The sequence below is a fragment of the Punica granatum genome, chromosome 2, assembly GCF_007655135.1.
Source record: "Punica granatum isolate Tunisia-2019 chromosome 2, ASM765513v2, whole genome shotgun sequence".
Classification (NCBI taxonomy): Eukaryota; Viridiplantae; Streptophyta; class Magnoliopsida; order Myrtales; family Lythraceae; genus Punica; species Punica granatum.
This window is the reverse complement of record NC_045128.1, coordinates 40,566,923-40,592,855: the sequence shown is the minus strand read 5'-3', so window position 1 is coordinate 40,592,855 and position 25,933 is coordinate 40,566,923. Positions and strand designations below refer to the sequence as shown.

At 40.1% G+C, this 25,933-nt stretch overlaps 2 protein-coding genes across 4 annotated transcripts; one reads left to right on the top strand and one right to left on the bottom strand.

The window, feature by feature from the left end:
• Positions 1–5,465: 5,465 nt before the first annotated feature.
• On the bottom strand, positions 5,466–12,266 carry LOC116195432 (auxin response factor 6-like). 3 transcript variants are annotated; one of them, XM_031524619.1, is made up of 14 exons: positions 11,446–12,266; positions 10,778–10,890; positions 10,254–10,370; positions 10,108–10,164; positions 9,870–10,028; positions 9,634–9,718; positions 9,135–9,225; positions 8,797–8,961; positions 8,593–8,715; positions 8,060–8,135; positions 7,773–7,920; positions 6,552–7,654; positions 6,267–6,457; positions 5,466–6,008 (listed from the first exon to the last, which is right to left on the bottom strand). In XM_031524619.1, exons 1-14 carry the CDS (start codon positions 11,486–11,488, stop codon positions 5,804–5,806), a joined length of 2,676 nt encoding a protein of 891 aa, XP_031380479.1. In that variant the 5' UTR covers positions 11,489–12,266; the 3' UTR covers positions 5,466–5,803. The 3 variants fall into 3 exon arrangements, with proteins under 3 accessions (XP_031380479.1, XP_031380482.1, XP_031380480.1); XM_031524622.1 differs by having other exon boundaries at positions 6,552–7,603; positions 11,446–12,261; XM_031524620.1 differs by having other exon boundaries at positions 10,254–10,352; positions 11,446–12,260.
• A 9,792-nt stretch (positions 12,267–22,058) lies between these two features.
• On the top strand, positions 22,059–24,307 carry LOC116194197 (NAC domain-containing protein 87-like). Its single transcript, XM_031522948.1, has 3 exons — positions 22,059–22,495; positions 22,610–22,890; positions 23,243–24,307. Exons 1-3 carry the CDS (start codon positions 22,306–22,308, stop codon positions 23,930–23,932), a joined length of 1,161 nt encoding a protein of 386 aa, XP_031378808.1. The 5' UTR covers positions 22,059–22,305; the 3' UTR covers positions 23,933–24,307.
• Positions 24,308–25,933: the final 1,626 nt, after the last annotated feature.

The window sequence follows — 25,933 nt, the reverse complement described above, 5'->3', positions numbered from 1 at the left end:
TCTAGTTAGGCAGGCCCGAGTGTGGAGTTCGAGGCTAGTTTGGTATTTGTCCCCCCTTGCCCAAACACGGAAGAAGATGTATGGATGTTGGTCCGATGTTAAGGGCAAGTATTTAAGGCACGTGGCACTTGTCGGATCACACGTTGTCACGTGAGGGCGGGTGTTGAGATATGTTGTCCCACATATAAAATTTAAGAAAGAAACCACAAGTTTATATAATGATTGGGTCTAGTAACCTATCAGCTTAAATTTTTGAGTTGCAAATGGCCTCAAGTCTGTGTAAGCTCAGTGGGTATCTTTTACAAATAGACCCTATGGAAGCAATCCCACTGCTCGAGTTCGTCAGCTCTTGCTGGCTCACATAGTCATCACAGGTCTTGCGGATTTTCGAGTGCCTCTGGCTCAGGGAGAGGACAAGGGAGGGATGCCTTCCTCGCGCATCTGTTGGACTTCGGTTAGAGACAGAATCTTGATGTAATCATTAACAAACTCCCCGCCATTGCATAGCAAAAACAGAATGACAAGTTTTTCCAGACCTCCAGTTTCACAGCAATGTCTAATCCTTTGCCAGATACACGGGACTATGAGTATCTATTGAAGCAAAATCTAAGGCATTATGCTCTCTGCTTCTTTATTTTATCAAATTATTGTAGAAAATCATGTATTGTTGCTTGCAGATTTTTTTTTTATGGATTTATTGATTTGTATGGATAATTTATGTCTTTTTTAACTCCTTGGATTTCGGGTTTCTCGGCGCCCAGGACCAGGTGTTACATTCTGTCATAAGTAGAAGCAGAAGGATCTGCAGGGACATCAACTCTCCGATCTCGTTCTCCTTGATTGAGTTTGAACCTCAAATGTCAATAGACCAAGCAGAAGAGGGGTTGCTCGAAGAAGAGATCATATATTGTCTTTGGCCAGACAACTGAACGGTGGAAGATCCTTGTATGGATTCCTGGAATGGCAGAGATGTGCATTGCTGCCAGGAAAGTGCAGAGAAAGAGAGTTATTGAGCTGTCGAGTCAGAGCCCACACACCCCGGAGAAAATGCTGCAGGCAGTTTCACATCAGATATTCCTGCTTATCTTAACAGAGTGGATTAATTAAATCAGCAAAAGTAAGATAAAATAAGATAAAGTGGTTACAGTCCTTGAGGTTGCAAGTTCGGCTCCCCATTTGTCCGGGGAGAACATCAAATAAGAGAAAGCGGTCGGTGTCCATCAGAAGACGCATAGTTTTTAAATCTGGGTGGAGCATGCGATGATAGGGACCAGAGTCCACCGTCGTCTACTTTTGGACCATAATAATACTTAAAAGAAAACTTTTGTTTAAGGAATTGATATGTAGTGGACTATACGTACATAAACCGTACCCACCCGGAAATATACGATATCCTAATCCACGTTTTGCACAAGGGAACTTCTTCAATGAAATTGACCAAAAGTGAATATGAAAGCCTGGAAGTACTCAATGCATATCCACCAATGTCAGACCCGATTCTCCACCCATCTACTAGAGAAATTATTAGGTGAACTTAGCGTACCACATCAGTCATGAACTACCCATTAAAGGGGCGACAAATATCAAGATGGATTTATGCCTAAATTCAAAAAAGTCCATATCTTTATCATCTTCACAAATGTGCCCCACCCACCCGCACTCTCATTTTCTATGTCCTCCCTGTTCGTATTCCCTCTCTAGAAAAAATTGGGCTCGTTTTAAATCATGGGTGGGACCATTTTCTGACGCGAGCACACGTCTATCAGTTATTGGGTAAGTCCATATATGACATGGTGAACTAATTTCATGTAATAATTTTTCCATCTACTTAGACTGACTTTTGTGTACATGAGATTTTTGTACTGTGTACAGGATGAATTGCTGGTTTCGTGATTAGGTGGTTTAGGAGCCTTTAAGCTTATGTGGTCAGTGGATCGTGTCAACCAAGGTTCTCGAGATTGTGACGGCGATTCTCAAGGCCTAGTCGCGTCGCCAGGTGGGGAGGATCTCGCCCTTTCCAAATTTATGAGAGAAAACGGGGACCTTTCTATAATGACAAATTCTTTCAGATAGAAAAACTAGAAATGAGAGCTAACGGCTGTGTCTAAACGATTCCTAAGTTCCACTTAATTAAGGATTTGTTTGTTCTCAAGGTGGCAGGTCGAACCTTTGGACATAGACATTGCCATACAGACACACATATGAAACAGCTCACAATGTAATAATAGACCCTTAACTTTCTGCATTTACGTAATTTAACTAGTCGAGACATATGCATGCATGCAAAGCCCGTCTTCAGTTATTGGGGAGAAGTCGGCTTCAGCAATCAAGAGACCCTATGGAAGCAATCCCACTACTCTAGTTCCTCAGCTCCTGCCGGCTCACATAGTCGTCACGGGTCTTGTGGATCTTCGAGTTCCTCTGGCTCGGGGAGAGGACAAGGGAGGGATGCCTTCCTCGCGCATCTGTTGGACTTCAATTAGAGACAGAATCTTGATGTACGATACATCTTTAACAAACTCCCCGCCATGGCATAGCAAAAACAGAATGACAAGTGTTTCCAGACCTCCAGTTTCACATAAATGTCTAATCCTTTGCCAGATACACGGGACTATGAGTATCTATTGAAGCAAAATCTAAGCCATTATGTTTTCTGTTTCTTTATTTTACAAAATTATTGTAGAAAATCATGTATTGTTGCATTATTTGTAGATTTCTTTTTTGTGGATTTATTTATTTGTATGGATAATTTGTATCTTTTTTTTAACTCCAGTTTCTTTGAACTCTGCTCAAGCTGATGTGTTTGCCTCTTGAAAGCCATTCCCTTTCTTCGGCTTTTCTAACCTTGGAAAATAAAGAAACAGAGAACATAATCCGTTAGATTCTGCTTCAATAGAAATAGATTGAAGCCGGACATAGACCCGAACCCGGAAATAGATCCTGACCCCGAATCGGGCTCGAACCCAGACCCATACCTGACAGGCCCAAAGCCGGACTGGGGCATAGACCTGGACCCGGATTGGGCGGGCCCAATCCCGGGCCCCAACTCCGACCCTAGCCCAGACCCATGCCCTCACCCGGTCCAAATGTAGACTCGGACCTGGGCCCAAACCTGGACATGTACCGGCGGACCTAGACTGTAAATTGTAGTTCTTATATGGGAAAGAAAACTGCACTACTGTTTTTTATGAATGTAGTAAAAAACTCCTTTGAGTAGCATATTAAATGGGCCTAAGTAATCAAAAGAAATCATTTTCATTTTCGAAATCAAAAAATTACTAATCATATATACATATAATTTGAAATGCATTTAAATGTAGTTTGAAAAGTAACTAAATCCCTTAAAAATTCAAAAAAGAATGACCGAACAAAGAATGATAATTGAAGACATGTAGTAATTAAATTTCACAGTAAACGAACTAAATTGCAACCGGATAAAAATATTAAAGGAAAAATCCAACATTAAACATAATTGGTTCATAGAAATCATGAATTTTTAATCAAAAGTTAAAGTATGACCCTAAACTACAACTCAAAGAATGATAATTAAAGCAAATGGTAATTATATTTTTTTAATAAATGAACATAAATAAAATTGAAAAATTAAAAGGAGAATTAATCATAAAAATTATAATAAAAGTACTTGATAAGAAAAAAAAAACCAAATAATTGTTTCATAGGAATCATGGTATTTGTAATAAGATGTTAAAAGCTAACACTAAATTAAAACTAAAATTTAAAAATAAAAGAAATAATTAAATACGTAGTGATCGTATTATAAATACTCAAAGAGACTAAAATAATCATAACTAGGCATCCATCTCGATTATCGATTGACAACAGTCAAATCCATCAAAAGCACTGACCATGCTGGTATGATTAGCTCCAGTGCAACGAGTCTTGCAGCCTACAATTGAAGAACCGGCACCTGACTCCATTGTGGCAAGATTGTTGCATCCCACTACAACAAACGGGTTGCTGCTGGAGGAAAAGGTAAACGGGCTCCCTTGGAGGGACACTGGCTCGCGGGTATCATTCTGCTCGCAACTCTACTTTGAATGAAATATTGGGTAATTGACCGTGATGACACTATCTGTGCGTAAAAATCTTTGCTCGTTGAGGGAGATGTTGAGAACCTGCAGGTCCAGCTTTTTCAGCCAAGTTCGAGGAAGCAGCCAGGTCCGATGCCGAAGGGAAAGGGGATGGTGCCGGGACATTACCACAGCTGGGTTTACAGTTGTGCGTTGCTACTGTTGTATTTGGGAAACCTGCAGCATCAACTGCTGTAGACTCCAACTGTGACGAACACGTAAGCAGAACCAGAAGGATCTGCAGGGACATTAACTCTGCCATCTCCAATTCTCCCTGATGAGTTGGAACCTCAATGTCAATAGAGGAAGAGTGGTTGCTCTCAGAAGTGACCATATATTGTCATTGGCCAGACAGCTAAACTGGGGATGATCCTTTTATGGATTCCTGGAACGGAAGAGATGTCCCCTTGCTACCAGGAAAGTGCAGAGAGAGAGTCATTTGAGCTGTCTAGTCAGTGCCCACACCCCCCGGAGAAAATGCCGAACTTTCATGTGAGATATTCTTTGCTCGTCTTAACAGAGTCGAAATAATTAAATCAGCGAATGGTAACCTGAGGGGATCATAGTCCGTGAGGTTGTAAGTTCGGCTCCCTATCAATCCGGAGAGAATATTCTCCGTACTGGTCGGTGTCCATTATGTAGTTCTTAAATCTTGGTGGAGCATGCTATGATAGGGACCAGAGTCCACTGTCGGCTACCTTCGGAAGGATCTTCGCTGTAGAACGAAAACTTTTGCTTAAGAATTTGACATGTAGTGGATAATACATACATGCACCCACCTAAAAACTGGTCCAAAATATTATATCCTAATCCACGTTTTGCACATGAGAAATTCTTTAATATGATCATAAGTAAATATGAAAGCCTGGAAGTACAAGACAGGTTGCATGTTTGAACCCAATGCATCTACTATGCGGAGACATGTAAGTCCAGTCCAGTCTCCGACCATGCAGATGGCCCGATAAAAAATATTCTCTAGCAAAATTCCTGAAATGACTTAAAAGCTGGAACTTCTTGATGAAAATCACAGGTTTTAATTAGCAGGCCGACCCTATTGATGGTTCAATAAGACTTCAATGTACATGAGATTCGTGTACTGCACACAGGATGGTATGCTGGTTTCCTGATTAGGTTGCTCTGGATCCTCCAAGCTTACGTGGTCCGCGGGTTCCCAAGATTGTGCCTTCTCTTCCCAAGGCCAGGTCTCCCGATTAGGTGGTTCAGGATCATCCAAGCTTATGTGGTCCGTGGGTTCCGAGATTGTGCCTGCTCTTCCCGAGAGCAGGTCACATAGTCAGGAGGGGAGGAGCTCGCCCTTTCCAGAATTACAAGAGAAAACGGGGACCTTTCTGTAATTACTGATTCTTTCTCGGGTAGGAAAACCAGAAATGAGCAGTAACGGCTCTGCTCCTGGAGAAAGAAGCAGTTCAAGATTCCTACATTCCACCTAATCAAGGATACTGTTCTCAATGGTTTTGTAGTAATTATAGGGGGGGCATAGTATCCTCCTGTCAGCGCCATAATTTACAAATCAAAGCGGCAGGTCGAACCTTTGGACATAGACATTGCCATAACAGAGACATATGAAACAGCTCACAATGTTATAATAGACCGCTATCTGTCCGATTACGTACTTTTAACTAGTCGAGACACGTGCTCGCATATGAAGCCTGTCTTCTCAATAGTCTTCAGATATCAGGGAGAAGTCGGCTTCAGTAGTCAAGAGACCCTATGGAAGCAATCCCATCGCTCGAGTTCCTCAGCTCCTGCCGGCTCACATAGTCATCATAGATCTTGCGGATCTTCGATTGCCTCTGGCTCGTGGCAGAGGAGACAGGAGGGATGCCTGCCTTGCCCATCTGTTGGACTTCAGTTGGAGACAGAATCTTGATGTACCATACATCGTTGACAAACTCCCTGCCATTGTAAAGCAAAAACAAAATGGTAAGTTTTTCCAGCTCTCCGGTTTCAAAGACACGTCCTGCGATTTGCAAGATATGCCGGAGTATAAACATCCACCCAAAGCAAAATCTGACGCATTCTTTTCTCCTTTTTCTTTATTTTTTCAAGGCTAGAAAAGCCAAAGAAAGGGAATAGCTTTCAAGAGGCGTATACATCAGCTCAAGCAAACTTCAAAGAACATGGTTGTCACACAGAACAATCACAAGAACTCACTGCCAAGGGTCGTCGCCGAGGAGAAGGACATCATTCTCCCGGTCGACAAATACAAGCTGCCAGCCTGATCTCTGAGGTTCCTCCAGTAGGCCTTCAAGCCCAAACATGCGAGCGAGCTCACTTCTTAGCTCATCATAGCTGCTGAACTTGGAGATATCCAATGACCTCCCAAAGGAACCTGACTTGTGAACCTATAAAGCATTGAAATTCGAGATTTAAATGGGTTCAGATCAAGTTACTGAAGTAGATGGAAAAAAAAAAAAAGAGGCCGAAAATTGTCCTCACCTTCACGAAGGTTCGTGGTGGAGGGTTTGCTTGGTCCACGTTTTCAGAAGACTGCAAGAACCCTGTCTCATCCACACAACTTGATGTTGTTATGTCTGAATTGATTGGGAATTCTGTGCCCACAGCATTGTTGAAGTTTGAGGCAGCAAATGGCACAGATAACGTGTCCCTCTCATTGCCTACATTCCTCAGCTGGGCAATTCCATTTTGCATCATGAGGGATGAAGAATCTATGTTAACCCCAAAGAGGACGCTGCTTTGTGGATCATTAGCACCATGGAAGACAGAATATTCTCTTCCTGGGAATGGAGGCAACAAGCTTGTGAGTTCAGAGACATTTGAGCGTGGAACTCCCAAATGGTCCACCTGAGGAATCGTGCAATGAGTAGCCTCAGAAGGAAGTGCAGGTTCAACAGGTATGTGCTTCTGCAACAATGGAGAGGAAGAGAATGAATGATTGGGTCCAGTCAAGCTTGGTATCGGCGATGTTCCATCTTGGGATAGTGAGCCTAATATTCTTTGCATAGCAGAAACTTCAGAAGCTCCAATAGTGTTCCCGATTCCATCCGAAAAGTTCTGCTGCAGAGAAGTTAACTGAGCTGGGGCAGTTGATGTATAATGTGGGAGAGAGATCATGCTCGGGACTTGCTGGTGAACTTGGTTAACTTCTCGCGGTTCTTGCTGCTGCTGGCGATCATTATGAGATGGATTCCGCTGTGGTTGCTGTTGGGGAAGCTGGGGCTGCGATGGGCCCTTATTTTCTTGGAAGTTTTGGAGTAATGCACTCTGAGAATGGGAAGGATGTGGGACCTGCCTTTGAGTGAACGAAGAAGCTGCTAGCGGATCTGTGACAACATTCAGTGGTTGCTGGAACTGGAGAAGTGATTGAGAGGCGATTTTCATGGGATCCACTCCCCTCATCTCATTAAGCGCAGTGGTCATCACTTGGTATAAGTCAGGATGTAGGCCTGCCATGGAAGGATCAAGCCTCGGCTGCATCCAGGGTGTCCCACCAAAGTTAATGGATTGGATCCCTTGATCTCCCATTCCCCCTTGAAGCCACATCAACGGAGAATTAAAGTTCAGATCTCCATCCTTCATAGCTATAATTAGGGGGGGAAAAACACACAGAGAAAGCACATTCATATGAAAAGATTTTCATCTCAATCATGAGATTCACGTAATGAAATCATAGCAGCAAGCTTTATCTCAATAGCATACCAGGAAAAGTGGGCAGACCAGTAGGCCAAGGGCGTTTCAGTCGTAGTGGGAAAGGAGATGGGTACATAGGGAATGTTGTCAGAGGTTCAATTTCCCACAAAGACACTCGTGGCTGCTTCTCACCAGCAGTGGACTCATCCCATCCAACCTAACTCGAGGACATTGTGTCATCAATTTAAATGGTGTATTCCATATATACATAAAAATAAAATAAAATAAAATAAATCCAAATACAGAATCATAAGGAGTGTGAGACTAGCTTTAAGAATCAGATGAGTACAACAAACCTTCACGGAACGCCAGTGGGAGTTGGGCCAGCGAACAGGGTCTAAGTCACCAATACCAGTTATTGTTCCCATGTATCTGAACAAAAACTAGACTTCGTAAGGAGGTAGAAGAATCTGGACTTTTACACAGAATAAAGTCACTAACAGGGAAAGAAGTGTAGAAAAACCTAGGAACACGAGAGAAACAACTAAAGTAAATTTAGAATTACCGCCATAAAACCAGTCAAACTAAGTTATATCCTCCTAAACTAATTTTGGTCTTTTACCCCAATTTCTAACAATCAAAACGATAAGGCTGCCATGAGTTAGATCTTTATAACCACTAAAATAACTTTATAGCACAGCCAATCCCCCCAATAAAAACCACTACCCTCCTTCAGAAAGTATCACGCGCTGCTTTCTCCCATTGCTTAAGCCTAAACTGATTGCTCATGAATATGTTTAAACAATATACAAACTTGATCAAGTTTAACCTAAAAAGCCATAAAATACAGATCATTGAGGAAATAAAGGATAAAAGAATTAGTCCATACCGTCGGACACTCGACTCCTCTGTCTCAAAGAGCATCCTGAACCGCATGCCCACGGAGACCCTTGTATGATACACAGCCTTGACATACTTCCCAAGAGGAATCACAAATTCTGATGGGCTAGCTCTGCATAGGAAAATCTCACATTAATTAACAACATCGATTAGCTATGCTCTGGATCAAGTTTATTACTAGCTCTTCCTGCACCTTGGGTTGTAAAAGATGGTAAAGCGACTGTTTGTGGCAGCTGCATGAGCTGCTGCTGCAAGAAGGCCAATATGCATACTGTCACTTGATAGAACTGACGAAGGCATGACAGTCTGAGGACGACTTGCACGCCGAATTCCCAGAAACAATTGATTCTTCTCATTCCTGATGCAAGGGTTTAAGAATAAGGAACTCTGATACTACTACATTTTGTACAAAGGAATGAAATAGAATCATCACTCAGTTTTATGGCAACTCCATTCCTTTAAACCAGACAGGACAAATTTTTTAGGAAGAAAGAAATTTGTCAAATTGGGAAAAAGAGCGAACATTTGTACCAGATAAAAAGGACAGAATCACCGGCGACTAGTCTCTTTGCACTAACAAACACACTCCAACCAGTCGTGAGGAGATGTCGTTTGGGCTGACCTGCATATTTGGATAGAAATAATCATCACGTATAAGGGACATGGTTGAATAATATCTAAGTTATCGGGGATAATAAGTTTCACATATTTTGATAAAACTATGTTGCTTTCTCACTTCTTCAGCCTAAAGGAAACTTTCTTTCAGTTTTGCTTTTTCAATTTAAAGATGCTGTATGCCTGAAACCAGCAACAACCTTGAGCCAAATGCCTAATGAAGATGAATGGTATGCGAGAAAATACAAAATTATCAACAAATAGTTGAAATACCTTTTATGAAGACACAAATTAAGGTAAAGAGAATTATATTGTGATACATGCAGAGCAAGAACTTTTAAGACTCGTAGCAATATCACTGATATCGCTAGAAAAAATGGGCTGCCCAATTATTCTGGAAAACAAAGGATTAAACCTCGAAAGATGTGTCTGAACTTCCATTCATTATCATGAAGATCCCTTGCAATTAATTCTTGACAAGGAGGCTGCTGCGAATAATCCTGAATCACAGCAAACCAATAGATCGACAGAACATAAATTTTGCGGACTGTTCGAGAACTAGAAGCATAAAATATAAAAGACGGATTAACAAGACATACAATCGATGGATTAAAGAGAATAAACTATAAAAGACGGATTAACGAGACATACAAGAGGAGGAAAGACTTTTTCAGCTGCCCGGCGAGGAACAGAGAATCCTCCATGAGTGCTGGTATCACTTGCAGTCAAAGTCTTACAGAAGTAGTTGGTCGGCTGTTTATTTGCGGTACCTAATTCTGAAGGCAGTAGATATACTTCCTTTTGCTCTTGCTAAACGGGGGAAAATTCTTCCATGAGTAAGATTGCGTATCAACAAGTGGAATATAAAACAGAAAAAAAGTCAAAATACCTGACTAAGCGGCTGCAGGGTCATCTGAGCATAAACTTCATCTGTCTCCACATCTGCCTGTTTTATTCACGATATCATACGTAAGCTTCATCGAGAATATCAGAACAAGGACATCTCAAATGAAACTATGAAGTTCTATGACATACATGCATAGTAACATTGTGAAGTTGACAGATGAGCTGTGGGGGTAAATTTGGATAATTGGGGATGTGAGAGTCAACTTCCTTGTTGGTTGAAGCAGCCACCTGGAAAAGAAATATGAACTAATGCCACATCAGCAGCTTGCTGAAAATTAGACATTCAATTACTAAGTGCATTGATTGTATCCTTAAATTCTTAGCTGTCTGCAAAAATTTCAAATTCTTTGGCCACATAGTCTGAGCCATATAACATGTCCAGGTTCAACAAGGACAATATTGCTGCATCAGTATTTTAAACAGCTAGCGAGATGTAATAATCAGTGAAAGATGAAACATTTTCTCGTAGGTTGTAAAAGGATCAAAATCTCGACAAGGTTTCTTGGGACATATAAGCCAAATAAATGAAGCAAAAGAACCCTCAAATTTAGGACGCAAACAATCCCCTTGTACCAAGGACTTAAATTCTATTAGGACATAAAAAGAAAACATCACCCAATTAATAGGGAAAAACAATAAAAATTTCCATCAACCTGCTCACTGTGTCCCTGTGGAAAGTAGACTACACGGGTTCCGACAGAAGGCAGTGAAACAAGAGGCCCTGCACATGCATGCCACAGCTCTGAGTTCAAGCATTTCTTCTCCCCTGCAGTTGCAATGCACATATCCCAGCAAATAAGACTTAGTTACGACAAAATCACCAAAGTATGGAAGTATATCGACAGGTTCAAATGAACCATTCAGCACCAGAAGAGCAATCTTGCTTATCTGTTGTTGCAAGCACACCTAAACATAATCAATGCGACCCAAATTTTTGTGAATTATGCATGTGACTGAGAGCATACACATGTTGCGGAAAGGCAGGTCATTTCCCCAACCCGAGAACTAAAGATTAACTTTGACAGTGTCGTGTGAAAATACATAGAATCAACCCGACCAAAGATGGCGAGGGAGATGGTACACAATTTGTCTGCGTAATTAGATAATTTCCTCAATTCAAAGCTCCAGAGCCTTCTAGCAAGTGTTCGTGCAGTATACTATCCTCTCAATTGGATAATTCATATGAAACCCTCTTAAGACCATACTTAACAAGCTGCTAGCATTCATCTTAAGTTGCAGAGAGGGCACATACTTGTGGACCACCAACAAACCAGTAATTAATCTCGAAAAAAGTCGAGCACTAGGAAACCGAGAAACTTACCCTCTTGAGATTGATGGTTCAGCCCAGGCGAAGAGAGCCTCATTCTTCAAAATTGAAGCTTTTGCTTCTTTCACAGCTAAAAAGAACACCACCCTTTACCACAACTTAACAGTCCCCTTCCCTTCTTATCTGAATATATTCAGCAGGCAACTGAACCCCATGACTGACGAAATGCTATCAGACCCCACCCACCCACCCCCACAAAGCTGCAGAATCTCCACGAACACCCTTCGAAAACAATCATCCAAAACCACTACAAATCCAACACAGGAGCCCCCTAAGCCTCATAAAGCCTCAGATCTTCTCAATCACAGCCCTCAAATCCAGCAGAACTACCACATTCAGCTAAAAAGGAACCCCCAACAGGCAAACCCCAGAACATCAACAACCCAGCAAGCAGGACTGAAAGCTCCAGCTGAAAACCCTCATGCACCGAGATCTCAGGACTGAGCTCACGGGAGCTGAATTCGAAGCGGGCCCAGCTCAGGGGAGAGGTAGAATGAGTGAAGGAGCTTCACTGAGCTTGAGAACGACATCTGATAAAAAGCTTTCTTTTTGAGGGATTCTTGAGCTGGGAAAAGCTGAAAGATGAGATTTTGGGGGAGAAGAGGAGAGAAGAGAAGAGACCTCTCAACTCAGCTAAGGTTTTCTTTGCTCTTCTTGTACTCCGTATCAATTAATACAGGGGCTCATTATTGTGGGCATTTTTATATTCAAGAACTTAAATGGGAACTGTGCTCTCTAGAGAGAGAAAGAGAAGGTAGCAAAAAGGGACACGAAAATGGGGAAAATGGGTAAGAAAAGGCTTACAAGGAGATGTGGGTGCATGTTATGTAGGCCCTCTGTGTTCCTTGCAAGATCAATATGTATATCTGCGTGTTAATGGTTAAAGTGAGACTGTGAGAGAGAGAGAGAGAGACCTCCTGCTGATTGATGATCATCTTTGGGGTACAAAAGTGAAGTCCTTTAATGGCCACTTGAACATTGCAGAGGCAGAGAGCGCCGTGGGAATGGGAGCAAGTGAGATTTTCGGGTGATAATGACGTTGACATCCCTTCTTCTTTCTCCCTCTTTTTTTTTTTTTACTTTGACATAAATTTGTTCATATTTTTTTGAAATTCGAGTAGACTACCACTGTCGCCATTCACTTATTCATTTGTAACCGTTTTTGCCTCTGATATATTTTTGCCATCAATTTGTCCTAAATATGGACATTCTGTCTAATATTTATACCCTTTCGTTAATCTTCGTGACGGAAAATTTATGGACGGTGTTATCTTATCTGTCACTTTTCCTTCACGGAAGGGTATAAATGTTAGACGGAATTGTATCGTTTGAGACTAATTGGTGATAAAGATATGTCAATGGCAAAAATGATTACAAATGATTAAGTGGAGAACAACAGTAATAGTCTACTCTTTCTTAAATTGTTTCTTTAAATTTTTTTTAATGGAGGAACACAACAGAAATATGTGCCTGAGAGGGAGGAGGGAGTCTGAGTCTGTGAGTCTGTTCTCTACCCTTTAGGCGCATGATAAAGCTCCTCAACTTCAATCATACATGGCAGCAAAGGATATAATTATTATGCATCTTTTATGAGAGCACAGAGCTCTCATTTTCTATGTTTAAGGTTTTACCTCATGATGGGGTTGAGCATGTCTCCTCTCCCGTCTATTCGCCCGGAGACATTGGACGAAAAAACTGAAAAGATATGTCATTTGAAATCAATTCTTTCACTATTTATTATGGGATTATAACGTGTTTAAATCTTAATGAAATATATAATGCAATCTCTCATATTCCTTAGAAATTTTACGTTTCCACCAAATTTACATATACGTACATGATTATATATATTAGTAATGCATTGCCTTCACTTACTTATTACTTATTATTGCTTGTAAGCTACGTGGTGTTATCTTATTCACTTAGCAAAATCCATTTATAATTAGGCTTTACCTCGCCCACCAGAAATCCTACTCAGCTCCATGGCCCGTTGCCAATTTCCTCTCCGTGATATGCTTTCGGCAATCGAATGAATCGGGTATATAAAATCTTCCATCTAATGCACTAGAGGATGTTCAGGACGGCCTCTAGCCCTTGACTTCTCGTCATGATTAGATATTGGAAATCGCAAAAAAATACACACGAGATAAACCTCAGTATGAGAAGACAAGAAGTTAGGATTCCTGACTTGTTAAATATCATACATATTCATTTGGAAAGTTTCGACCGCCACAAGCATGCCTATAATCACGGTTTCGGCATCCGACACCAACCCGAGTAACCCATCTCCTCCGGGGAGGCTTGCAATGAGCGCAAGGGCACGGCAGAAGGTTTTCTGAGTTCTTTAACCCCGAGGGAGAGTTCTATGTTTCTACTCCCCCTAATTAATTGGACCTCACGGCCCGGCCCAACAAGATACGGGCCTGTCCAATTACGATGATGGGCTGGCCCAATCAAGAATTTTTTTTTCGCTTTTTCAACCAATGGGAGAAGAGAAGGGTAGGGCAAGTTTTCGTCACCTAAAAAGAAAAATAATAAAATCAAATCAAAGGAGAGAGAGGAGATTGGCAGCTCCCATCAAAATGAGGATCAATTGATCCCTGCGCCTTTGTGAGATTGGCAGCAATATTCTTATCAGGCGGCGTGTACTCATAAATTGAGAGGATAAAATTTTTATATTTTCTTTCTCGGTTTCACGGGGAGAGGGCCAAAGAGATCTCCCAAACAGAAATGTTGTTTTGCAAACTATAGAGGTCTTCATTGCTGAGAGTAAGGAAGAGGTGCACCAAATGATGGTGAGAGATTTGGGGGAAAAAAATGGATTATTTCTGGAAAAAAAAAAAACAAAGGTTTTATATCCATTTCATGGGGTTTTCTCTTTGGAGAAAACATATGCTCAGAATGAGCTCAATAAGGGCGGAATAGAGAGAGGTGTTCAATCATCTATCTATACATGGTCGAGGTTGCGAATTCAGTCAGGGAAGAGACGAGCCTCATTCTTAGTTTTCTGCATATTTGTATTGGTGAAAATAATTTTAAAAGATGTGAAATATATCCTCACTTTCAGCTTATTTCCATTGGTTTTCTTCACGTTTCGTGAATGTCCATTGGACTTTTTGTTTCCTTTTCCCTTTGTTCTTTTTCACTTTTTTCCCATCAGCTTATTCCAATTGGATTTCTTCATGCTTCGTGAATTGAAGTGTTTGATTGATGGATTCTTCGTTTTATATATTGATCCTCTAGGCTGGTAAGGTCATTTCAGTTCTTCTATTAGTGTTTTGGCAACTCTCGATTGGAGGAGATATTTCTATTCTGTTGAGTTTGAAATATGTAACTAAATATTTCGCATTATAAATGGTCTTTTACATTGTCAAATAGTTTCATATGTTATGTATCCAGCACGTAGATGAATATACAGTGCTGAACAATATGCTTATATTCTCTTCAATTGCAGAATGCACATATTAGTTTGAAATACGTAACTAGATATTGCAGGTGCCCAAAGAGGAGAGTTTAACAAGTCCATTCTAAAGAATTTATGGGACAGGTTGCGTATAATGGTGTAGAGGAAAAAACATGCCAAATTTTTTTCAAGTAGAAGAAAAAGGGTCAGGCAATTATTGGAGTAGGTGGTGGTATAGTTATCAAGCAATTGTATACAAGGAGTTTTTCTTCCCAAGTTTTATATGTTACTAGAGTTTGATTGATCGAGATTCGAGTCAAAATTTTGTTGAAGGTGGGATTAGTCCTTGAACTTTATCCATATATTCATGCAATTACGTAGAATTTGACGAGATAAATGTAGAATTGTTATACAGTGACTTTAAATTTGTCAAAAACATTGGTCGTATTATAAATATTGATAAGATCGTCCACCTTAATTCCTGAATCAACTTTTTTCCAAAATTGAATTTCGTAATATTTTTAAACTGCAGTAACGCGCGGCGAGTCAAGGCTAGTATAAAATTATTGCTAGTTTGTCCATGGACCGGCGCTTTGTATATAGATTTATTTAGGGAAAAGTACAAAAACCTTCAATGTGGTTTGGGCTCGAGACAAATTGGATCATGTGATTTTTTTAAGGATAAATAATATCACGTGGTTCACTTCGTAAGACATAATGAACTTTGCCGTTAATTTTTCGTCACTTTTGGTCCTCAAACTTTTTTTACAATTGGATCCTAAAATTTGGGGGAAAAAAAAAGAAGAAGGAAAGGGCTTGGGCCGCAGGTCGGCGACCCCGACCCCACCACCGAGGTTGTCAACACCCATAGAGGATGCCAGATGCCTCGAAGGTAGGGTCGGGGTCTCCAATTGGCGGCCCCAGCCCCAGAATTGACTGAGATCTCGAGTTCGCTAATCGGCGACCCCGACTCCACCTTCATGATTGTCGGCATTCTTTGTGGGTGCATGCGACCTCGATGGTGGGGTCAAGGTAGCTGACTAGAGACCCCAACCCATTTCTCTTCTTTTTTTTTCGAATTTTATGACCAAATTGAGAAAAAAATTGAAAGTTTAAGGGTAATAATGGCAAAGAAAAGTTTGAGGATTACAAGTGATGAAAAAACTAACGGTAAGATCCATTATGTCTCACGAAATAAACCACGTGTGTTATTTGCCAAAAAAAATTACATAATTCAATTTGTCTCAAGCCCAAATCACATCGAGAATTTTTTTTATACTTTTTCCCATTTATTTATTAACACTCTAAGCCCCATCCATTATTTATGAAAGAGCTAAAAAAATTATAAATGCAATTATCATTTTATTACTTATATTAAGTGTGGTCAAATAAAAAGACTTCTTCTTAATTTAAAGAAAACTAATTATCACACTGGATTTCGGGGTCAAGAAATCCGTACTCGGAAAAGATCTCCCCCCCCCCCCCCCCCCCCCCCCCCCCCCCCCCAAACACACATATGTGTACGGAAAAGTCCACATTGTTCAGTCATGGGAAAGGTCAGTCATACATGGAGCTGGGAATATAAACCCATGGAGTGGAATGGATCGATCTAATCGCATGCTAATACCGAGATATCGCGCCTTTTTCCATGCATGTGTTCCTTCTTTTGTCCATAGATTGGGTACGAATTATTTTCCACATGGACATTTGACTTCCATTTATTTTCCTCACCTAAAAAGTTAGGACAGCCCACCTATATAAGAATCAACATTTGCACCGGGTTTCATTTATCAGGTTCGAGGGGAGGAAGAAGAAGCAAATTGAAACTCGTGCAGTAATAAAATATACAGTACGAGCTGAACAGTCTATTCTGAGAAAACGGCATGAAATTTCTGTTGCTGAGAGGTACATGAAGTATGAATGTACCGTTTTCACGTCTTGTCAGATCACTATGCCATGGGCAGTCCGATATATTTCTCTTGAGACCGAGGTTCTAGGTAACTGGTATTAGGCTCAAATCTAATGTATCTATGCTTCCGTGCAAGAATAAACATAGAAGTCGGTAGATTTTCTGTATTTCATCATGTAGGTTGTCATCTAAGCTTCGCACGCTTAACCATTTCAAACCAAAGGATATATATTACACTGCAATACAATATTTTATTAAGCGGTCAATTATTGAATGAGAATCTATTTTGAAGTGGCCCTTTCAACTTTGAAGAAAAACCAATACTTCTAGCTACTGTATCCGATCGAGTCGATTCGCTAGCTATGACACGATGACATACATATCATATATCTCCGGCAGCAAGCAATACTCTGTTGTACGAATGGGAGACCGTACACTTGGTAATTCAGTCTTAAACGTTTTTCTCTATGCTTCCGTGATGATTCAAATCCATTAATATACGTAAACGGATAATTGCAACTTGATGGGCGTATCCCGTAAATTACGCAACGATATATGTAGTCAATTAGTATGAACATTTACCTAACACCTCCACGCTTCTCTCTTTTTTTTTTTTTTGGGCGGGGGTTCTCTTATTGCGTTTAATTTTACACACGTGAATCATACTATGCCTAGGCAGAACTAATCTTCTTCAATAATTTTATTTCTTATCGCTTTCTCCTGAAAATGAAACCGAAGACAGCTCATGTGTAAAAACATGGACACGTTTGTCGCACAGCTATTCAATGCATTCCCCTATTTTGTTTTTTCTTTTCAATGATACGGGGCCGAAGCCCTAAACTGAAATAAAAACTAAACCTCACGAGAGCTGGGTAAGAAAATTACAATAATTATTATCTTCAGGAGAAATTGAGATATACTCATTTGAAAAGTAAATTGAAATAATGGACGCCCCGTGAAAACTCCAACAACTTTTCGTGCCATCCCGTCAATATATGAAATGCCTTCCTTGAATGCCTGAACCACCTGAATATGCCAGTCCTTCTCTAGGAGTAGACGAATCGAAAAAAACGAGATCTCGCATGCGAGGATTGCACCAGCAATAATCCACGACTAAACGCCGCACCATCTCTGAATCAACCTCTGCAATAACAAATCTATGTCCACTTGCCCACGCCAATTCTAAACTAGTCTTGATGCCCAAGAAAATCAGCGATGACTGCAGTTGCGATACCTCTGCACCTATATTGTTGTTCTACTACTTCATCTTTTTTTTGGATAAAAATTATAGAGAGAGATCAGCAATGACCGCGATCTCTATCAACCTCTGCAATAACAAATCTATGTCTACTTGCCCACGCCAATTCTAAGCTAGTCTTGATGCCCTAGAAATCGGCGACGGCCCCAGTCGCAATACCTCTGCACCTATGTTGTTGTTCTACTACTACATCTTCTTGTTTTTTTTTGATACAAATTATAGAGAGAGAGAGCTCCATTGATGCGTTGCTTTCCTCTTTTTCTTGTATAGCCGTTAGTTGACAATTATGGTTAGGGCAGTTAGCTCTAGGGAGAGAGAGAGAGATAGAAAAGGAAACCCGGGAAAGATCAGCCATAATAACACATATAATTCCACCAAATCAAAAACGAAAAGTCATATATAATGGCTTAGCTGTTAGTGTAAATCACAATTAGGTCCCGCCAATAATAATAGTTATTATTATCCAGTGGAAAATTTACAGCATGTGATTTGATTATAATTGTATGACTAATTAATTAATAGGATTAAGAAAAGTGGCTGTGTCTTTTTCAAGGTGACATGGCAGCTTCTCATACAAATACTTGCAGGAAGAGAGCCCATAAATTCCATCCAATCTGTCCCAATCGCAGCCAACTGTCTCTTTTCTTGGGACAAATAAATTAGTAATAATAAGCTTCGTTTCCTTATTCCTTTAGTCTTAAAGTCTCCCCTTCACTAAATATTTTTTAGGAGAGATATTGAGATTATTGAATTATGATTTTCCATTGATTTCACAATAAAGAATTAAAGACAAGGGCAGATGAGATATTGTCAATATATATGATTGTGATACTTCTGATTAAGGCTAGCTATAGTTACTATAATATCTATTCTCATATAGACAAGATATATATATATGTGTGTGTGTGTGTGGCTTATGACACTCAAAGCCGGAAATGATGTCGCACGTGATGGATCTATGGGATATAAAAATATTTATATATATATATGATCGAGTGGAAGATGTCGATATAAGGGCATATGGGGATATCTGTATATTGTGGGGATCTGGATGTAATTGTGTATAATTCACACGTTATAAATATATCTCGAGACAGCCCAATTTGGTTACAGTCCCTCACATTTTCATCGTATCACAGCCGTCAAACCCCCAATCGGATAATCTATCCGGCGCAAACCAGTGCACCGACGAGACCATTAATTAGATTGTGGTTCTTCCCAACATTCTCTCTGGGTTTGCTTGAGAAGTACATGATATGCCGTCTGTCCAAATAGTTTGGAACGATGAAAAGGATTACTCGCTATTATTTAGCTACACCCCGCCCAGAAAATAATTGCAGGTATTGATCTTTGAACTTGCACATATCGTAGGAAATTATTTTGACAGAGAAAAACGGTTAATGATAAGACGGTTTCCTTTCAAAATGTTATTCTGCATAAGTTACTATTGATAAATATACTGCGCGAGTTGAGTTCTAACTACAGTAAGGGAGTTGGATGCACTGACAATAACTATATTTCATTTTCTTTTTTCGGTGAACAATAACTATATTTCATTTTCATTCAATCATTGCAAAACATTATACGATTTGTATCCCTAATCGTCCACGTAATTGGAATTTCCGATGATCGCGCGTGGATCGCCCTTGCTTCCCGTTCAAGAACCCTAGATAGCTGCCACCTGGGACATGACATGGCAAATTTTAGCAAAGAATATAATGTCGTCACAAATCGTCAGCAGTTATATGCGTGCGTGGGATTGGCAATTTATTTGCACTTTCTTTGTGCAAAAGTCAAGGAGAGGGAAATTTGGGATAAACACTTTGTAAAGCCTTATGTTCCAATCTCCCGCTACATCGTTTAATGGGTCCACACGGTATTTTATATATATAATAATAATGCATCGCATCTATTTTATTATTGGAAGAAATAATAAATTAGTTAAACTATTAGTTCCTTCTTAATATGATAATAGGTATACCAAATTAAATCAGATTGTTAGTTTAGTTCCATATCCTTCCTCATACATCTCATTCCAAAGAGATCCTTTATCCGATCTTCCAACAATTAAAGAAATAGATAAGCTTCGAAGGAGATGGCGACATGAAAAACCTAATTTCAGAGCAGAGACGTGAGCATACGATATTTTTGACGTTTTTCCTCACAGAAGTGAGACAAATGCGGAGAGATGCTCGTTCCGAAGCATATTCTCGGTAATAGAGAGATTGGCTCGTACAGTATTATATATCCACCTCATCATCGTTAGATAGAGAATGTCCGCACACATGGTGCGGATTTAATCGACCCCATACAAATGGTGATTAAATGATGGATACTTCATGTTAAGTTTAATTGATTGGTTAGCTAATGGAAGATTATATGAGTTTTTTTTTATATCTTTCAATTCGGTATTTTTTTCTTTTTTCTTTTTTTTGTCCACTATTTATTTATTAGATTGATATGTTAGAAAAAGTGAGCTTTTGGTAATGTTGGAGTTTAATGTCAAAAGCAAGGGGAGAGTTGGTGTTGGAACAGCCGTTAAAGCTGGCTCGTTTTAAGGAGTCGGCGCCGGAAAGTTTACCTTTTGAGCTGACTCCGTCCATCGCCGTCTCCGCGTATGTGCGAAAGTCTTGCCATTGGGTGGCATGTGCGGCTCCCTGGCTTCAGCCAGCTAAGAGGAGCCAAGCTTATTAATTAAAAAAATGCTAAAATCTCAAAATAATGTAATTGTGATTAAATATTTAACAAAATTAATAATCCACAAATAACATATAGAATACTAACTAAAAGGAAGTAAAATATGATATATCACGAGGCATGGATCAGTGTGTGTTGTGTCCTTTTTTTCAATTTAACATTATGTAAAATATAACTATCTTTTATATATATGTGTGCATGTGTGGTGGTGTAAGATCGCCCGACATCATTTTATAAAAAAAGTATTAGATTGCTCAGAAATACAAATTTTGAGTATCTTTAATAATTCCATAAGTATATATATCCATGAATTTTGTGTTGTAATTTTTTACATGGCTTTTTGCTTAGTACCTCCGACAAGATTAAGAATTAATTGTTGCTCTTTTAATTTTCCCTTGATATTATTAGCAAAACTCATAATGAGATACAAAGAAAAATTAATTATTAATCTTTATCTAGTCATGCTTAATTAAATTTTATTAATCTTCATCTAGTCATGCTTAATTAAATGTTTTCACACGAATATTTGACCAGCCTTTTGCTTTCACTTTCACATGATAAGGAAAAGAGTCTAGAAGGTGTGTAAAAGGCTTTTTTTACTCACTTTTTTAAATGCCCTCCATAGTCCATACTTATATATGCCATTTTACCAACTATCCCTCACTTTTTCTTCAACTAGCTTAAAAAGAATATATATATATATATATATATGAGCTTCTACATATGGAGTATGATTAACTTACTTCTTCTTCTTTTTTCTCCCTTTGGCTATTTACAGCTTATTTAGCCGAGCCAATGAGAACCAGCTTGAATTAGCTGAGCCAATCTTTTATGTGAAGTTTGACAATTAGCATGAATTAGCTGAGCCAATGAAGATAAGAACTACGTGGAAAAAGGAAGGAATAAAAAATCATATATGTATCGCACTTTTAGGAGACGGAAGCTTCATCCGAAGCTCTGAACATCCTTAATAGCAATTTACCATGCAGTCGTCGGAACATGCGGTTGTGCTCGTAAAAAGCAATATTATCGATCCATATATAGTTCTCAACTCCGTGCCTCAATAAGCCGGTTGGAATGAGGTTGAAGTTTTACTGAAACCTTTAACCATTTTGAATGTGAAAGGGCATATGTTTACTGCCCACTATACTTCATTTTCAAATGGGTAGATAGCTCTGAAGCCACGCAGCAACATCAATAAAATATTCCAAACAACTGAAAGGAGAAGAAGAAGAGCTTCTTTTCTTTTTTTTTTTTAAGCAAAAGTCTTCTTGGACAAGTTCCTTGAAGCCTACGGATCTTTCAACAGTGGAGAGGAGCCATTCCATTAGAGCTGTTGAAGAAGCTCCTCTCTATTTAAGCCCCAATTTCTCCCTTCTGCCTACTTTCTCAACTGCTCTCTCCTCTGTATTTTTGTTCATATAATATACTCTCCCTTTCTTTTGTTTTCGGGGTTGAGAGAATACTGGGTTTATTTTTGTGTTCTTCAACCCGCATCGATCTCATAGAGGATATTACGTACAATATAGTCTGTTTGATCTTGTATAGAGAATACACATATACAGTTGTTTGTGCGTAAACAAACATATGGAAGAAGCCCTGTCGATGAGCGGAGGAGACCCTGAGATCGTCCACTTGCCTCCGGGCTTCCGGTTCCACCCGACGGACGAAGAGATCATCACTCACTACCTCTCCAAGAAGGTCATGAACAGGAGTTTCAGTGCAAGTGCTATGGGAGAGGTCGATCTGAACAAGTGCGAACCCTGGGACTTGCCCAGTAAGTCCTTATTCATATAATAATCACCAAATCTATCATTTTTCACTTCTTTGTTTTTTTTTTTTTCCTTTTGGATGAAATTTGTTCATGTTTGGGTTTGGAGTTTTCTTGCAGAGAGGGCCAAGATGGGGGAGAAGGAATGGTACTTCTTCAGCCAGAAGGACAGGAAGTACCCCACCGGCATGAGGACCAACAGGGCTACCGAGTCGGGGTACTGGAAGGCCACGGGGAAGGACAAGGAGATATATCGAGGAAAGAACTGCCTGGTCGGGATGAAGAAGACCCTCGTCTTCTACCGGGGGAGGGCCCCCAAGGGGGAGAAAACCAACTGGGTCATGCACGAGTACAGACTCGAGGGGAAATTCTCTTATTCAAATCTCCCGAGGGCCGCAAAGGTATGTAGATGTTATTGATGGATTAATTTCTCTGGATATCCGTGCTTCCTTCCGGCATCGCCAGAATCTGAATAGATGGCGAGGGCCGTGTTGAATCTGAGCTATGGATGTGAATCTTAACAGCTAAGAATGAGAATATGATTCTCAATCGAAGTCAAATGATAAAGAAGGACTAGAATGTTGGCCAAATATAATTTTGACTTTTCTGATTGGAAAAAGTAAATATGATTTTCAAGCTTTTCCACTTTATCTATTTTCTTTTTTCTTTTTTCTTTTCCTTTCCCTTTCTTTTCTGTTGTCTTATGAAGCAAGGAAATCTAAAATGGAAGATTGGTGAATATTCTGTTTGCAGGAGGAATGGGTTGTATGCAGGATATTCCACAAAAGCACAGGGCTAAAGAAACCGTGGAGTCCGATGATCCAAGGTGGCATGCCGAGGATTGACGCTTTGATGGATGATGATCTCTCCAGCGGTTCTCTCCCGCCGCTCGTGGACCCGGCTTCCTCTGCCGGACCCAGCTCAAGCTTTACGGATGCTGAGGACTACGAGTTCAAGGGAATGGCTAATCACAGTTTATCGGCATCGATGTCAAGATCTTCTGGTGCGAACATCCCCTACTATAATATCCCACCAAACCCATCCCAGAATCCCGTCACAAGCAATAACCCGAGTCCCAACTACCCTTTGAACCCGAACCCGAACTTCTCCATGATGTACAACCAAGTCCAAAATCCAAGCTTCTTATCGGTGCAAGGGTCGTCTCCGCTCAATCCCGCTCTCTTCAACCAACTGGGGACGATTATAAGGTCGGACCAACCAAAGTGCAAGGTAGAGCTAGAGCCATTCTTGTCTCAGTCAATAATCAGTGGCCGCTCACAGGAGACTGGGCTCAGCACCGACATGAACCCCGAGATATCATCATCTTCAGCTGCTTCAAAGCAAGAAGTCGCAAGCACCAGGCCGCTCAATGATCTAATCGAGGGCTCATATATCGGCCCCATTAATTCATCGGATATACTCGATTTTTCATGGGACTACTGAAGATGATTGATGCAGAACGGGAGCTTACTAACCGAAGAATCCAGGATAATTACTTCTGTGGATTGTTTTTCATTATATACAGGCAATTAATAGGTAGGCTTCGATCACATTTACCTATATTGCAGGTTCATTATTTTGGGTGAACACATAAACGTACTGCAGGTTAAATATAGTCATTGGTTGATTGGATTTATATGTAGTTTTGTATATATCCTGTATACATTTCTTCATCCTAATGATATGTGATCATTTCATACTTCATTTGTAAACATCGATTAGATTGCACAAAGAAGTCCTATGTATGGTTCGTGAATCTAATGTAAACTTCTGCTTTAATTTCTTCAATAATAGTAAAATTCAGCTCTAGAAGCTGCACTTTTCGGTGTCCTAACGCTCCCATAACTGCTTGTGTTTGACAAGAGATAGGTACTAGTCCTGCCGATAATAATAGCACGGAATAAGGTGGACGCATTCACCAATAACACCATTGTTAAATTTCCTCCCTGAGGCTGATCACCAAATTATAAAGAAGTACATTGTACGTAATATCCTAACACTCCACCAAAGAAGAGTGTATGTAAGAAATTTTGCGATATGTTGTCAGAAGCTGCATGACAAAAAACTTGACATGTTCGAGGTCGTCAGATGAGGACATGAGGTATACAAGTTGGAGATGGCCGAGCATTATGACAAGCAAACTGGTCTCGATCAAGCATGGAAGTTTGTACAGCCAATAAACTAAGTATAGCTCGACAAGCTGGTCCAGATACGTACTTTTGCATCCCAACTGGAAGAGGCAGAAGTTAGCTCTCGAGTACGAATGATAAGGTTGAAGAGGCAAAAGATCTTAGGAAGTTACTCGAGATGGGTCCTAGAAAAGTTTTACAATTTATCACAGTTGATGTGCACCATTGATACATAAATTTAATATGTCACACGTTGAGGTCCAGTCGATCGGGTGTAGGTGGACCCAATATTAATAAATATTGGCGTAGGATGATGCAACTGCTCATCCCTTCCATATATGGGAACATTCATATCCAGACAAGGCAAAGGGGATAACAGAAAGAGCTGAGAATTTATGGTGGTGGGAATAGGATGAAACTGAGATGGGGGATGGAGAGGAATCGGTTATTGTAAGAAGAAGAAATGTCCTTATTAGGGCCTCTCTGCTGATTCCATTTCTTGCTTTCTTTTCAAAGCAAAGCTTCTGATGATCTGTTCGGTTTCAGGCTTGCAGAAGAGTTTGGCTGCTGCTGGGCATGCTGTAACTGTTACATACGTGTCTTTTTCTTCATTCTGAAAAACTCTCATTCATTCAGTTCATCTGTACATGATGATGATGATGATGATTACAATATGTAGCAAATAATCTTTTTTCTTTTTGTTTTTGTTTGGTGGGTTTTTGAGTAAATTAAGGAAGCAATAGGAACCAGAATGGTGTTTTTTTTTTTTTTTGGGGGGGGGGGGGGGGGGGGGGGGGGGTGTGCGTGGGGAGGTCGGATGATGAGTAACCTAATTTGTTGCATGAAAATATGGGGGGCCACCAACCACTATGGAGCCAACACCTCATTAATCCTACCCTACCACCAAATTTAATTTGATTTATTATAAAATTAAAGAATGAGTTCCTTTGCTTTCGGTTCTTCCGTGGGGCTTAGCTCATCTTTTGCATCATCCCCATTTTTCTTACGATTCCATCATTTCTCAGTAGTGCACATGCATTGCATCCAACTGAGAAATCAATCGGGTGATCTTCTGAGACGCGCGTGTACTCATGATCAGTTCTCCCAAAGACGGGTTCCATCGATCCAATGCACGGGTTATCGCTAGCTGGGAATGGGATATTAATTAGTGACTTAGACTTGGTATAACTCTACTTGAACCCGGAGCATCAGCGTAATTGCAATACTATCAGCTGATCAATAGTGAAATAAGCTTTTTGTACGTAATTGAATATAATGAGATTGATCAGGAGACTGTACCTATATAATCTTTTGA